The sequence below is a fragment of the Pogoniulus pusillus genome, chromosome 17 (genome assembly GCF_015220805.1).
Source record: "Pogoniulus pusillus isolate bPogPus1 chromosome 17, bPogPus1.pri, whole genome shotgun sequence".
Lineage (NCBI taxonomy): Eukaryota > Metazoa > Chordata > Aves > Piciformes > Lybiidae > Pogoniulus > Pogoniulus pusillus.
This window is the reverse complement of record NC_087280.1, coordinates 5,528,054-5,544,851: the sequence shown is the minus strand read 5'-3', so window position 1 is coordinate 5,544,851 and position 16,798 is coordinate 5,528,054. Positions and strand designations below refer to the sequence as shown.

The 16,798-nt window shown below is 41.4% G+C and overlaps 1 protein-coding gene across 2 annotated transcripts in view; it reads right to left on the bottom strand.

The window, feature by feature from the left end:
* Window positions 1–16,798, bottom strand: part of CA12 (carbonic anhydrase 12) — a 44,208-nt gene that overhangs the window by 20,518 nt on the left and 6,892 nt on the right. Inside the window, exons 1-2 of one of the 2 annotated variants that reach the window (XM_064157382.1) lie at window positions 3,553–3,769; window positions 554–574 (exon numbers count right to left, since the gene is read on the bottom strand). In XM_064157382.1, coding sequence (XP_064013452.1) covers window positions 554–574; window positions 3,553–3,643 — 112 coding nt within the window. In that variant the 5' untranslated portion in view covers window positions 3,644–3,769. Of the gene's footprint in view, window positions 1–553; window positions 575–3,552; window positions 3,770–16,798 lie in introns of those variants that run through there. The other variant, XM_064157383.1, reaches the window with a different exon arrangement.

Sequence of the window (16,798 nt, the reverse complement as noted above, 5' to 3'; positions counted from 1 at the left end):
GCTTCTCTGTGGGCATGTGACATGTAGAACACTGCCCCTGTTTGATAATTTCTCTTCCTGAGCAGCTGTCACATCCTTTTGGGTTAATTGCTGTCTTAAAGGACTAGTGTACAAAATAGCATTGCTTTCCTAAATATCCTGAGATCTTCAGGGAGCTATCTCCAGTAACACACAATACAGGTGACTTGCTGAACTCTGACTCTACTTAAAAATTAAGACCTGTGTGGTTCGGGAGAGAAATGCTCTTTGTAGAAATAGGCTGTAATGTGCTACTGCTCTGTGGCTGGTGGGGGAAACAGAGGGCTCTGGGGAACCTCTGCAGTTGCAGGGCCAGTTTTAGTCTGCTGAAGTCCTTGTCACTCTGTAAGGTAATTTAGAACCCAGTTACTGACTCTAAATCATCCAAATACAAAAACTGATGGATGAATAACAGATTTCAATACAACAGGCCAGATCCAAACCTAGTAAGTTTTCAGCAGAATACATGACACGTTGTCCTTAAAATACAGAAAAAAAGACATAAATTAACATATACATATTAGTTAGTACTTACCAATATAGGACCATTTTGACCCTGTTTAAAGACAAAGGAAACATTACTGTGAATATTTGGAATTGATCATTGTCTGTAAAGAAATACATTGCCACTTAAAACCGTGTTCTGAACTCTGTAATACTGTTATCTGTCTTTCTAGTCCTAGGTGTTAAGCAAAACATAGATCCTTTCACCATTACAAACCTTTCTCACCTGAATTATAATTATCTCTGTGGTCCTGCCCATAGGGGTGACTTTCTTGTGGTCACTTAAATCCTTAAGAAAAACTTCTACCAATCTCTTTTTTCCCTTGGGGAATAGCCACAGACTCTCTGTGTAGGTATATCCCTGATTATTTTTGTTTAGTTTTTTTTCCTGACTAGGAAACTGTAAGAAATATAAAAGTGCTGTAGCTATAATACTTCCCCTCACACCTAGCTGAGGAGTTTGAAAACCATTAGTAGATTGCCAGTTCCTACACTGACAAATGATGGACAGTGAGTTCTGTACAGAGGTTTGTCATCTGAAACAGACAGGAATAGATGAACTTTGAAAAAGTGGGAGTATGATACACAAACCTATGTAATTCAGAGAATCCTAGAGGCTTGAATGAATGTTAAAAGTATCAATATTCATCCTCTGCTTAAGGAACAGAACTTGAGTCAGGGTCTCTGCACATCTTTGGAAATGCCTTGACTCATTAAATACTCTCTTAAAGTTGTTTAGGGTTTTGCTGGATTTTTTGGGTTTGGTTTGGCAGGGTTTTTTTGGTTGGTGTTTCCCCCCCACCGCTGAAACCTACTTAGAGCTTGCTGTGTAATTACAGGCGCTTGTCCCGACAGACCTGAACGGTTTGGGTTATCAGGCTAATGCAAATCTGGTTTTATTTCTGCACAGAAACCAGTCCTGAATTACGAGTCTTACAAACACTCAGTGCCTGTGTGTGCCTGCATGCACGCAGGCAAATACTTATCCTTAGATGCACGTCTGCTCAGTACAGATTCTTGGCTGCGTTTCTTGTGCTCTGACACGTGGTCAGATACAGCTCTTCAAAGAATGTCATGTGAAATGTTTGGGATTAGTTTGTAAAGATGTGCAAAACAGCTATACTTAGCTCTTTTTTACTGATATGTGCTGGGAGCACTAAGCTCTTTGCTTCCAGATGGTTAGAACCCATGTCCCTTGTTCTTTTACACTAGAATTAAAAAAACGAGGTCTGTGTAATGATCCTGGCTGAAGTCCCGAGTCCTCTTGCACAGCGGAATTCGTGCTCTGATTTAGTTATAGAGATAAGAAACCTCATTCTTCTCTCCCCTTCCCTCTGCAGGGGATCATCTCTTACTGAGTTTTTATGGAGGCACTTGCAGTCTCTGCTCAGTACATTCTGAAGGTAAAACTTGCTTGAACATGGCAAATGAGTGTCAACAGGTTTTAGAAATTGCCACATTCTCACCTGAGCAGGGTTTGGAGAAATTTTGACTTAACTGCAATACCTGCTCTCTTCTCATACTCTTACTGCCCATTAAAATGTGTATGAAATATCAAAACTGATTTTTATTATGTAGAACAATCTTAAATGCTTAATTCATCTAACTTAGATCCACGGATGAATAGATGACCAGGTGGCAGAATCTTCTTCATTTTGTCTGAATGAACGTGTGGAGCTGCCAGTAATTTGCTACTATCCTCAGACTGCAAGCAAGGTTGTTATTAACCTTATTCTGCTTGATAATGAAAAGAGAATAAGGCACACTGTCACACAGCCTCTTAGTAGAGTGTCCGACTCATATCTAGAAGGGAACTACCAGCTCTGTACCTGTGAGCACTGCCCTTCCTCTTCATTCTTGTTCTGATGAGTAAAGCAGTTACATGCCCATGCATGGCAGAGGAGGTTCCTAGAGCTAGTGTGTCTGTGTTTCACTGATCAATATCCAGGGTACAAAATATATTTTCAGTGCAGCTTGGAAGCTGAGAATGTGGGAATGTTTTTTTGTTGTGATAATCTACATCAATTGTGTCTCAGACTTGAGAACATGTCAGAAACGGGCAGATGCTGTAGCTATTGCTGTTTCTTGGTGCTGGGTGTCTATTTCTAAGATGGAATTCTCCAGCATTCCCTTTAGAACATATCTCAAGACTTATCTTTTTGACACATCCTTTCACTTCAAACCTTCTGTGTTATTAGAGGAAGCACCTAGAAGACACCAAGCTTTATTCTATTCTGGAAGGCACCAAGCTCTAGGAACTTCTTCCCTTCAGGCAGTAGACTCTGCTAGGTAATATAGCCATTTTTCAGTGGATATATGCCCAAAATAAGAAGGTTACCATAAAATTTTGAATTCCACCCACTTTTGCTGCCCATGTGAAAACCTCATGGTTGTCTTGCCAGAGCTCTGTATGAAGCTGATGGCTCTGGATTACACTTAAGCCTTCAGGACTTTTTTCCCATGAATATATGTGCTGGAGTAAGTCCTCTCAGACAGCCCTCTGCAATGATTCTCCCTCATGTTCTATAATCACACTATGTACATTGTAATTTACTTGAATGGATGAAATTTGATTATAATAGATGAATATTAACTTCCAGAAAGAGAGTGAAGAGTGCTAAACTCTTGCAACTGGTCCTGTTTAAATATTAAAGAATGAGCTCTAGTGTATGAGGCATTTCACAGATATTGCATTCTTTCCTTCTGGTTTAAAAATAAACAGGACAGAAAGAAAGGTGTGATGCTTCCACTAGCTCTGAGAAAGATCACTCTGCTTCATTCTATAAGAAACAAAAAGATCACAAAGCAAGGCATACTGATCATGCATGAGGTCTGTAATGCAAACTACATCAGAGGACAAACTTATTTTTCCTGTATATATCAGAATATCTATTCTAAGAAATTTAAATAAGAATACTCCTAACAACTTCAGACTGCAACAATATACAATTTTGAGCATGATATTGAAATAGTTATAATTAAAAGATGCCAGTTACAGTGAGAATAAAATAGAAAGCTGAAAGATCTTACCATTCAATGGCACTTGCACCGAGAGTTGTATCTTTAGGCAGAAAATAAGCACAGCAGTGACTGTGGCTATACTGAAGCTCTTGGCTGACATCTCAAGGAAGGACTTAAAATATTCTGACAGCTCACAGTTTTCTCTGCCCTCTGAAGAAGCTCCCTTGAATATATGTGTCAAATAGCAGAACGCTCACATATAGAGCTTCTGCTAGTGAGTTATTGTCTTCTCTCCCTTTCTCTCTCTCTTTCCTCTTAGGACTGCTTTTTATAAAGGTCCTGAGACTCAACCCAAAACAAGTGATGTAATCAGACCTGCCTCTAGGTCACAACACTCTCAGAAAACTGATCATATCCTTCTGTACCTCAGTTTTAGTGAGTTCCTCACAGAACAGACTGCAGCACTTAGGGAATTTAAATGTGGAACTTCAGAAGTTATTTCATAGAGGCACAAATGCTTTAAAGCCCCTCTTATGGGCCATGCCACAGCAGTTTTTCTAGCCTGTTTCAGAGTGTCTCCCTGAACTCCCCTTTGTGGATCAGTGTGATTTAGCATAATGGGCCACTGTGAGGACTGGAAGAAGGGAGGGGAAGAGAAATGAGGCTGTGTGTGGAACTGTCAATAACTCAGACCATGGGCACATCCCATGAAAACCATCCAATTTGTTGGGAAGGGATTTTTTGTAAGCTGAAAGCTCTTGAAAGTGGGACAACATGGAGATTCATGAAGAAACTTCTCTGGAGTCTAATGTTATGTTCAGGATCTGTAGGGGGCTAAAGATGAGCACAGGGTGTAGGTTAGTGTCTTCTTCTGAAGGTGACTGAAGAATAACCTCTTAAACTGAGGCCACTATGGATAGCCAAGGAGCAAAAGCTGGAAATGGAGAGGCTATTAATTTTAGTTGAGTGCATTATTATTTATAACTGTTATTAACTGCTTGCTGCTTCTCAGTAACAGCTCTGTAGCATGTATTAGTTTTGAGTTGTCAAACTATTTTCAGCATCTTTATCAACTGTTGTTTAAATGCTCAGTGTTACTAGACTTGCTTATTTTTTCCTGCTATCATTTATAAGGCTGACAAAATGAAAGGAAAGTTGGCTGGAGCATGGCTCACTTGTCTCTAAATCCCAGGCAGGGACCTGTGCTAGAGCATGATTCTGGCCTATTGCTGTTGTTCATTTGTAGCCCTATCTGTAGCCCTCCCAAGCTGGGCAGAGGCAGGCTTCAGAGAGCAGCGCTAACTAGTTTATGGCTTCTAGCCTTTTAGAAGAAGCTGTCACTGAATATGGTTCCTCTTGCATGCTTCTCCTTAGTATGTTGTAAATCTAGGTTGTAATTCTGCTTGTCTTGTTCAGAAAGATGTAATCTAGAGGGAGTGAGCATGATCTATAGTGAAAATGTTTTCAACACGTTTTTTTTAAGTGTCACTATCCAAATAAGGAGGACACTGTCTACCATGTTTGCACAGAGGGGCTTGCTGAGTGTGTTAGCATGTGGGCTATCAGCACACTGTTGCAGGACCTTCCCTAACTTTACTGAAGTTCAGAGGTATGATTTTGTATATTTCTGCAGAAGAAACTGTTTTGTCATCAGACTTCATGGAGCTGGCAGTCTGTCTGACAGGCCACTAAGGCTGGTGTCAATGACAGTTGAAAATTACCTCCTCTGCAAAAGGACTGTTGTGTAGACTGAGCTATCTGCCAAATTCTGTTTTCATATCTCCTTCCTTCCTCTTTTCTGCCAATGTTCTTCAGAGATTCACCATGCTGAACTATGCTCTGACTCTTAGCCTCTCCCACAACTCATTTTTTCATTTTCACAATCTACATACACCTCTCCTTCCCCAGTTTCTGGCTGTAGCTTGGCTTCACATCCTGAGGAGGAATTCCAGGCAGTGCTTGTGCTTTCAAGGCTAGCTGGATAGAGAGAGCTCTTTGTTTGCAAGATACAAGCCACAGAAAAAGAAAAAAAGTTTTCTCAACACAGTTACCTGCCTGTGTTCTGCACAAACTACACAGGGCTTGCCATTTTATTCTCTCAGAAATTTTAAGTTGCTAGCAGTTGATGTTCATCTCAGCATCAGTCTAAGGTGGAGACAGAGCAGGATTTTCATAGTTTGATGTGGCTTATGAGAAGTAGTACATTTGAATCCCCCTTGTGAAAGGTTGGGTTGATTTTGGTTGGTGTGGTTTTACCAAAGTTTAACTTGCACTGTCTCCTAATTGTAATGGTGTTTGTCAGGGCAGTAATAAAGACTAATATGATAGTCATCCTACAAAGTGTATAGGACAAGTTCAGAATAATTCATTATGCTGAAAAATGCTTTCCACAAATGCCAGTGTTTGCCACATTGAAATACATATTTACAATGCAATGTGCAATAAATAAGTAGAGCTAGGAACAGGGAGGATGATAGGGGATGTGGGTAACGGAGGAAAAAACAAAATGCAAACACACAGCAGGACCATGGGCTTCAGAGGAGACTCGGTGTTGATGTGAGGTCCCCTCTTGAATGGAACTGCAGGAGTGCAATTATGCTATAATATGGTGCCATATCCTTTGCTGGGGCAAAGAAATACAAGAGATGAATGATAAGTTGCCTACTGTGCCAGTGTTGGAAAAAAAAAAATTGAGCTTACCCAGAGTCTGAGGCCCTGCCCTAGTTAGCAGGCAGTGCTCCCCACACAATGCAATAACAGATCATGAATCCTTTGTAAAAGCAAGATCAAGTGCAGGGTACTTTCTGGCCTGGATATAATTTTCCTGGCAGCATGATTAGCTCTGTTTTTCTCTTTCTTTCTACCTTGTTTTTCTCTAGAGCTATTAATTGCAAAACTTCCAGTTCAGCCATCTTCAGCTGAGAAGATGGTAGAGCTTGGCTCATTTATGCTACAGAGTTCTTTTTTTGTGATGGTACCAAAATATTATCACCATCCAGCTGTTAACTAGGAGTTTGCAGTAGAGGCTGTTGTTTTTTTGTTTTTTTTCATCCAAGTTACACTGAAACTTTGGCTTCCAAGGCACCACAACAGGACAAACACAATAAGGTATTCAATACTACCTCAGTCTCACTGTGTACCACCAGAGCTACTTTAAAATAGACAATTCCTTCTATTGAAGTACATTTTAAAGAGCAGAAAACACACTATTATCAGCATCATTATTTTCAGTCAAATTCTTCTGTACCAATTTTTCCCCCAAATCTCTGTGTAGAATTTGAAAGAGAAGGTGGGACATTGCTTCCCAGGGCAGAGTGCTATAGGAATTAGACAATGATAAAGTAAATGGCAATTAGGTAGTGTGAATCAGAGAAGCTTGTCATGGAGACATTAGTAATTAGACCTGGGCACTGCCACAGCCAAGTTCACAACCAAGTCAGCCTTCTATTACATCTGAATTTCTCTTATGCCTCAGGGCATATGAAGTCATATCACTTCAAACCATTTTCCTGAGCAACTTAGATTAGCAAAATCCTAACTTAGTTTGAAAATTCATTCTCTTGTTATTTTCCATGGGACATCTGAGCATGTGCTCTCCTTCAGGAGATCCATAGGTGAGCCTTGTTGAATGTGGTAGACTGAGACTGCTATGATCACCAGCCAAGATTATTCCTGTTGCTTTCTGCAGACCTTAGGCTTAAGTGTGTTAAAAACAGCAGCTCCTTGCTCATTCTGGTAGTTGGTTCGCTATGGTAGGAGTTGTGGTGGACACTCGAGTCAAGTATTGGAGGTAAACAGACATGGGCAAAGATTTCCACGTGTAAGCATCCTTGTTTTGAAAATGGCTACACACGTTTAGGTGGCCAGCACATGTTCTGTGGTTCATCAGCAAAGGAAATTCTGCTAACCTGGTTATACAAAAGCGAAGACCTCTTGGGTCTTGATTTAGTTGTGGCAATTGACAAGGTAGGAATTATAAATTATGTAGTTATTTTTTTCCAAACAGCTCCAACCACAAACCATATACAAACCAGTTAAATTTGGGTTCTCATTCAGTCGGAAAAATGTTCACAAGGATGCTTAAGGGCAATTCCTTAATCTAGGAGAATCAGAAAATTGGAAAAGGTTTAGCCACAAAGTGGCTTTGCCCCACTCACAAATAGGCAGCCTGGAGCCCTAGAGAAAGTGTGTTCTACTTACAGCAGCGAAGTAGAAATTTTGAGATAGTCCCTGGCTCATTTGCAGCAGTGTTGGAACTGCTCTACATTTTGATAGCCATTGAGAGTCTTCTAGATCTTCCCAAGCTCTAGAAGGGTGCTTACAAAGAGGCAAATGATCTCTGACCTGATCCTGGTTCCTCTTGGAGGTTCAAAGAGATGCAGTCAGGTTCTCTTGCAGATGTGCACAGAGCACAATGTTGGTGGCACTTCTCACCATGTCATGAGGTACTTAATGCCTTCTCTGGTAAACTTGAGGCACTTAAGTTTCCAGGTAGTTCAAGCCCAAAACATCAGGGCTACGCTGGTCTGAAGCACGAGGCAGAGCGGAACACATTGTCCGAGCAGAGAGCAGTGAGGCAGAGCATGTTGTCTGAGCAGAACAGCACACAGGGAAGCAGAGGCAGCACAACTGCTTGCAATTTAGCTCAATTTATATTATTTCCCCTTGAGATTCACCAATCAGAATGGCATTTGCAAAACTGACCATATTAGATGAAACCAGGGCTTTCTTACCCTTATTTGGGCAAGACACTAACAAGTACCTAAACACCTGTGGGTACCTGTTTATCATTTTGGGAGGGGACATAATGGCCCAAGCCTTTGATTTCCTCCCACCCTTGCTTCCCCCATCAGCAGAAGGGTGGGGCAAGCCAGGACATCTAATAGGCCTATTAGCCTTTCACAACAAGTCTCCACTACATCTCTCAATCTGTTGGAGGCTAGGAGAGTCCTGCAGAGGGACCTTATCAGGCTGGATGGGTGGGTAGAGGCCAATGGGATGAGATTGAACAAGGCCAAGTGCAGGGTTCTGCGCTTTGGCCAGAACAACCCCAAGCAGCACTACAGACTGGGGACAGAGTGGCTGGAGAATAGCCAGGAAGAAAGGGACCTAGGGGTACTGGTAGATAGTAGTCTGAATGTGAGCCAGCAGTGTGCCCAGGTGCCAAGAGAGTCAATGGCATCCTGGCTTGTATCAGGAACAGTGTGGCCAGTAGCACAAGGGAGGTTATTCTTGCCCTGTACTCAACACTGGTCAGGCCACACCTTGAGTACTGTGTCCAGTTCTGGGCTCCTCAATTTAAGAGAGATATTGAAATACTGGAGCATGTCCAGAGAAGGGTGACAAGGCTGGTGAGAGGCCTGGAACACAAACCCTATGAGAAGAGTCTGAGGGAGCTGGGGTTGTTTAGCCTGGAGAAGGAGAGGCTCAGGGGTGACCTCATTGCTGTCTACAACTACCTGAAGGGAGGCTGTACCCAGGTGGGGCTTGGTCTCTTCTCCCAGGCAAGCAGCAACAGAAAAAGGGGACACAGTCTCAAGTTGTGCCAGGGGAGGATGTTAGGAGGAAGTTGTTGCCAGAGGGAGTGATTGGCACTGGCATGGGCTGCCCAGGGAAGTGGTGGAGTTGCCGTCCCTGGAGGTGTTCAACAAATGCCTGGATGGGGCACTTAGTGCCATGGTTTGGTTGATTGTCTAGGTTGGACTGGATGATCTTGAAAGTATCTTTGAACCTGGTTGATTCTGTTCTATTCTATTCTCCTCAAAAGCAGCCCATCCCGGTGTATTAATTTTGTCCATTTTGTCCAGCTTGTAACATACCACCTGCAGAACAAACTCCATTGACAGGCACAACAATGGCACTTGGCTCCCATACTGGGAAACTGCTTTCTATAAGCTCATGTGTTCTACTTTGTCCTTCATTGTTAGGATTACTAAATATTCTGTTTGTATTTGTTATTTCAATAATTACTTCATCATGACAGGGCCCTTTACTGTGATCACAGTAGGTAAGAGAACAAGACACAGGAAAAAGAAATGAAAAAATTAGATAAGAAGTGATGCAGTCAAGAAACCTTCAATGATTGCACAATCTATGATTGTGTAGGTCTTTTTATGAAACCTGTTTATATTATGAACGAGCCAGAATAGCCATTTTCCCAAACTTTATGAGAAAAGTTAAATTACCTCTGCAGTCAAGAGTCAAGGCTGCCAGGAACAGCCATATATCTGATGTGCAAATTGCTGGATTTATTTACCAAATTCAACTTTGCCGTTGTCAAACAGTCACATTTTACAATGATAGAATCAATAATTTGGGAAAAAAGAAATTAAACCGATACACTTCCAGCAATTTTGATTTGCAAGAAATTAGAATTGTTCCTGATATCTTGGGATGATTGCTTTTGCCTTGCTTGCACAGTTTTGTCAGCATCATCCAACATACGCCCACTTAAAACTTCTGTTTTGTCCCTGTCTTCACTGTGCTTTGGTCTGTTGTTGTTTTTCCCATGGAATAAATGTTGTACAGCCATTACAACATATACCTTGTTATATCGTGTGGGCTTCTTTTGCAGCTGAATTCGTAATGTGTTTCCCATGCTGGAGCATGGGAAAGTGTCACATCATCCCATTTATGTAGGAACAAATGAAGAGTCATGTTTTTCGTCAGGAAATCAGATTGTAAATGTGGGCTTTCAGATGTTCTTTAAAGAGTGTCAACACATGACTTGACAAGCAGGTATATGAGAGTTAAGTTTTAGCACCTATTAAAACTCTCTGCAAAGTTAATGGAAATTTAAAACCAATATTTTATTGCAGTCTGGTTAGTCTGGGTGTTGATAGTGACACTACTAAATATTTGATACTCCAAGACCATTAAATAGATTATACGAAGTCTTCTCATAAGAAAGTACTTTTGAACTTTCACTTGCAAATGTTGTGATGATTTACTGACCTCCCTCACTGCCTCTTCCTAGTGTGTTTAGCTTCAGATATGAAGCTGGAAAAATATGGAAAAGAAGGCTTTGAAGTGAGCAGTATCAAAGGTCAGGGACACTGCTGATACTCCATGGGTCCTTTTCTTTAAAAAAGCGTTTTAGCAAACGTGGGTGCGTGGCCATAACAGACTCTTTATGGAGCACCGTGCATACTGTAAACAGAAAGCAAAGGGGAATGTTGCTTGTATCCAAAATAAGAAATTAACTCAATGCAATAACTGAAATCAGTCTGGGTTGTAGTGCCATCTAGTGGGATCCCACCAGTCCACCCCCCAGGTTTGTAAGGATGGCGGGTGTTGGGGTGACTGCTGGCAGTGAGGCCCAGTGAGTGTGGGTGAGTGCAAAGTCGATTTACTGGTAACCTGCTGTGTGTGCAAGTAAAAAGGTCTAACCCCAGGACTGTCTGAAGAGTTTTGAACACCAAAGCACAGCATGGACATACAAATGTAGTCTAGGTGTCTCAGAAACCCTAACAATGTTTGAGGGGTCTTAGATGTCAGGCAATTTGCATCAGTGACCCAGGATAGAAGTCTTTAATTTGGGTCCAGTTTTCACGTTTGAGCTGTGCTGGAATATAAGCCTTGATGACTGTGTCTGAAATGTTATTGCACACTGCCATTAAGTCCATCCTCTCAGAGTAGAGCAAATTGTTCAGAGCTTCAATGTTTGTTGTTTTCGACACTGGCTCTCCTAGAAAGGTCAGTGTTGTTAAAATGGATAGTTCTAGGTTATTGGATTTCATGAGTGATATTTTTGTTTCAGGTGAAGTCCTTGTTTCCTTGAGATCATCTTCCTTCAGGCCTTTCAGTCTCTTAAAACCATTTCTAAATCACTATGCAATGCAGGAAGTTGGTCTGTATATTTGCTTATATTGTATCACTCTACCTAAAGTTCACATACTTTCAGTTAGTTGTTTGACAGGCAGATGAAGCTGAGAACAGTTCACACTGCTAAGTATTGCCTGTCTGCCTTTCACAGCCAAACCTTAGTGCTAGGAGTGCCTTCTTCCAATGTTATGCACAGGCAAGGTGAAAATCATAGCACTGTCCTGCACCAGCTAGCTCTAGTCAAAGCTGGTTACAAATGCTTCCTACAGGTGATCCAAGACTGACAGAAGCAATTCATGATAGCCATGTTCTTTTTTATGAAAACAGAGACAACTCCTTCTTATTCTTCAGTGATCAGTTTTGATGCACAAAATAATATGCTGAGAGTTACCAAAGAGCGAGGGAATGTGGGACAGCAGCAGAACTGGTAGATGCAATAATAGGTGGAAGTGCTGGACTGTATACTGTCAATCCTCATGTGTGGTTATCCTAGTTCTGCCCTTCCACCCTAGTGTGAAGGCCTCAATGTTACTTATATTTGGCCGTAGGGTCATATCTGAGACAGCTGGAGGGGTTCATGATCTGTTAAATTCAGGACTGGCTAACCCGAAGTCCTGGATCTACATATCTCATCTTTGTGAGCTGAATTGTGATCTTGGTTAGTGCAGCACAACCAGCCAGGCACTCAGGAACTGGCAACAGAGGAGCAGCCATGGGACAGCTCTTGTAGAAACCCACAGCTTACTCTGATTAGATCATATGTCTGTTTTTCTGCCCTTGAAGCTTAAGTGCCCTAAGTTTCTACTGTTGCACTTTTGTGGCTTGAGTCCTGTGGTGCAGTGTTGCACAGACATGCATATGCATGCACTTCAGTATGACTCTTAAAAATGAAGCTCACAAGCAGTCCTGCGGGGACAAAAAGGAATTCTAGTGGAAGTACCAGGATTTAATTCTGAGTCTTGCATTTGTTTTCCAGTAACCAAACTTTAGCCTGCAGAAACAGCAGATGTTTTGCTCTGTTCAAAAACTTAGGTCTTGCTAGTATTAGATAACTCTTCTAAAGGTATTCAGACAGTTGGAATTAAAAATAGCTGTAATTTAACCTCTAGAAATTAATACTTATTCCTCTTGGATGTGTGTTCACTAGAGGAGAACAAAGACATCCCAGAAAACTTGCACATTAGAAATAGCATTTACAAAACCAACTTCTTAATATTTTGAGTGTTTCAAAATCAGAATATACAAATCAATATATAATAAAACCAATAGGAGATGATCATATCCTTTAAATTTTTTTTAAAGGGATGTATCAAGATACAATTATTAGGAGTTTTTAATAGAAAATAATTACATTAGTCTCTCTAGCCTTTCGAAAAGTATTCATATTCAATTTCACAATTGGTTCCTAAACCCTTTCAACCTTCTAGGAACTGTGAATTGCAAAGGCAGAGAGAGATGTTGGGGGGAAAGTGAGCTCTGCAGACAGGCCATTAAGCCAGAGTCATTACTATTGAATTCTCTGGTTTAATACTGTGCTACATCCCTGCAATGTTGCAATGTTTGCCTTTTCAGGGCATGGCAAAGAGAACAGGAAGATGTGAGATTTGCTAAAGGCATAGATGTAGATGGGAACACTGAGCTATTAGCTTACACCAAATGCAGCTCATGACTAATAGGGCAGCCAGCCTCGTGAAGATTCTGGGCTTTGAAAACATGGCCAGGTAATCAGGACTCTGCACAGCAGAGTGCTTCCCTGCTTTTCTGACAGTAATCTAACAGGAAGCTCCTTTAATGATCATGAGCCAGTTATCCTAATGCCATGTGTGTAACTCAAAGTCTGGGGTGCGATGTGCCCACCTTCCTTTTCCCATTTCCTGCATCAGTACCTTCTCCAGGCTGTCCTTTCCTCCTTTCCAGCGCACCTCCATATTTTTTGCTCAATTTCCAGAAAAAAATGTGAAATTTTTGGGAGGGATGCTGGGCATGACCATTTAGTTTCCTTTTTGGGAAAAAAAGCTGTTCCTTTCACAATATACATCTCATCCTTGCCTCACATCTAGGGCAGGAGAGAAGGGAGCTCACTCAGCAATACCTCTCCACTTTTCCAGCCTGATGTGTGGAGCTGCATGAATTTGCATAGTCCTCTGTAAAGCAGAGGCATCTTGTTTTGGTCTCTGGCTCAGAACACTGTCTCTTCTGAGGTGCTGTATTGTGGTACTATCTGAGCAATAATGATGGGGTGTGAAGCTGAGAATATGTCTATGATTATGTTCTAAGGCACGTTAAAATGGGGTTTGTAAGGCCAATAGAGGAGAAGATATCTTAATCTCTTGCATTTATCCAAATAAAGGCATTACCCCTCTAGAGGCAGGTCCCTCACTTTTTTTCATTACAGTCTTTGATTTCTTAGCCTGTCCTAGGTTCCACTTGATCAGGGACTGATCTTTTCCCGTTGTTAAAGTGGAGCTGAGAACCTAAGTCATTACATGTGGGAATGGAGTAGAAATGATGACTGATTGAATGATCTAAAATGATATCTAAAATCATAGAATCACAGAATCAACCACATTGGAAGAGTCCTGCAAGATCATCCAGTCCAACCTATCATCCAGCCCTATCCAGTCATCTAGACCATGGCACTCATCTAGACCATGGTACTAAATGCCTCATCCAGTCTTTTCTTGAACACCTCCAGGGACGGTAACTCCAGCAAATTTCCTTGTCACTTGCCAGGATGGTGTATGGAATAATAAAAGAATCTCAAGGGCAAAACATTTTCTGTGGTTGCTGCTGTGACTAACAAGGTTTCTCTGTACTCATTTAAGAACATGTTGACGATTTGTTTGTGTGTGGGGGATGAGAAAGGATCCCTGCAAGGTGGCAACAGACCAGAACAAATTTCCATCAGAAGTTTCCAGCAAACCTAAAATGTGAATTTATGATGTTCTCAGGTGAGCTTTATATAACAACTAAATAATAGGTATACACTTGTGAGTCACTATATTTATCCCGTCTGCACACTCTGGAAAGCCCGAAAGTATGGTTAAAAAAAGGCTCAAGCAAACAAGTCAAGAAGCAGAGTAGAGCAAAGTGAGGCATTCTGCTAAAGTTGGAACATAGCTTTCTCCTCATTGCTTTGCACTCCTGGATCCTGCCAGAAATACTACTCAGAATAACAGGCTCCTTTTTCTTGCTGTCCTCCTCTCTGTCTGCTTCATTCACCACACATGGTCATGATGTTGATTCAAGAACTTAAATATGAGACTGGAGGAGTAGCCAGACAAAAGTCTTGCTATAGGGAAGACAGAAACATTCAGGTACTTATATCATTAGTTCCGGTCTTGTCTAGCTTGTGAGCTGGCAGGGTAGAAGAGAGTGGTCTAGAAAGGATACTACAAGTCTCTATGCTGGATCTCACTTCCTGACTTTGTGACTGTTTTCCTTCTACGTAATTTCTGTCTCTGCACCTTTGTAAGTATCTGTAGATGCTGCATGCTTTCCACAAGCAGCCAGCCAGACCCATAATGCTGGGGAAGTTTGTTTCTTCCTTCCTCTGTTGTGATTGTGCACTTTGCTCTGTGCGTAAGAGGGTCACTGCAGCTGACGTTGTTGCAAGGAAGATGAATGCAAAGGCCCCTTACTGCCACTCTGCTAGCGTCATCAGCACAGGATAGCTCTCTCTGAGTGTCTTCTTGGCTGAGAGCTGTTATATACTCATTAATTCTGAGCATTTGTAGTTCTTCAATTACAAAACAGAGCCAAATAACTAAGGCAAGTCTGTGTGTGACTGGAGAAAAAACAACAACAGCAAAAAAATCCCAACAAGAAACCCAAACCTAAAACCTAACTTTACAGCTTTTTCCAAAATATCTTTAAGCTGTCTGGAGTGACTCACACATCAGGAGATCTAAAGGTATATTTTGAAACAAAACTGGAAGGATGAGTATTGGCTCTTCTTCATTTTCATCTTAATGGTCTGGGTCAATGCTCTTCGAAATCAACAGGAGAACCTGTGCTTAAGAAACTACAGGATGATTAAAATAGCCATCTTCTCGTGCTGGGCTTGCAGAATAAGCTGTGCTCTTGCAAAAACTCAAAGCAAACTACTCTCCAAGCAGTATTTTATTAGTTTTGGAGACATAAAAAGCTTGCTTGTTTTGTCTTGCTCGTGAACACTCTGCCAATCATATGCTGGCTTTAAAAGCCTGTGTGAAAGATGTTAGTGTTGTAGTTTTCTAGAAATGCAAATAGTGACTGCAATGGGCAAGAATGGAGGAAGAGGGAGGAGAAAATGGGGGGTAGTTCTTTGCATGAAGGCATGAAAAATTGATGTGTTTTAAATTAAATGTATTCTGCTTGTATTTTAATAATAGAATTAAAAAAATCTTTTAAAACATCAACTGTCATCCAGCAATGCAGAGCATCCATATCTTCTGGCCTGTATTCCCTTTGGGATAGCAGTGCATCAGTGTTGCAGCTGCTGGTTTGAAACCCCCCTCACAAAGGGATTTTTCATGCGGCTTCTGGAACATGGAGCTGTTGGAGTTTTCCAGTCAGCTTACCTACTACAGCAGTCTTGTGTGCAGAGCTGCAGCATAACCTATGTAGTGGTAACCACATCATAGCTAAAGGAGCAAAAGGGGATGAGTATAACCCAGCATTGTAGAATGTAAGCATTCCTGGATAGCCTGTCTTATTACAGAGCTGTGAACTACTGCAAACCTGCTTACAGAGGTGCTGCTGGCAATAGGAAAGATTTCTTCACTAGTAGGCAATGGAGTTTATCCACATTAGCTGCACAAATCTGTTCAGGTGATGGTAAATAAGATGGATTTTTAATTTGACTTTTAATTTCGTCGCTTAATTTGAGCTCTTAGTGATGCATCTGCATGATCCCTGATGATTTGCAGCCAAGCTAAGTAAACAGAACCTCAACCTGCTAAAGCTCTGAAATGTTTGTAGATCTCTGTAAGAGCAGAATAATTTGCAAACAATATAAGCAACATGTGCAGGCAACACATGCAGGAGCACACCTGCAGGAAAAAAGTCCACAAGTAATCCTAAATCTTACCTTCCTTGTGTATAGATACATTGTGGTTTCAGATTGCTAATGGGTTTACAGCGCTATCAACAATATCTGCTCATTTTCTCACACAACAAGATGACGTACCTGTTCTCCCTCTGTAGTTAACAACCATAGTTAACTCTAGGCATAAGCAAAATAGCTGCGTAGAATAGCAGCCTGCTGGCAGCAGAAATGTCTGTACTACAACCCTAGACAACCAGTCTGATTGTGGCTATGGTTGGTGCTCAGGCAGAAGGAGACAGGGTGGGTATAGCAACGTTTGGAGTCAGACTGATCAGCATCTCAGCAACTGAAGTTGTGGCTTGCAGTTTTTTCTCTCTTTCCTGCTTTTTGTCCCAGGAATGGCAAAATGTCATGCTGTCTGTACAGATGAGGAGCTTTAATAAGAAGCCAGGTTTGTTAACA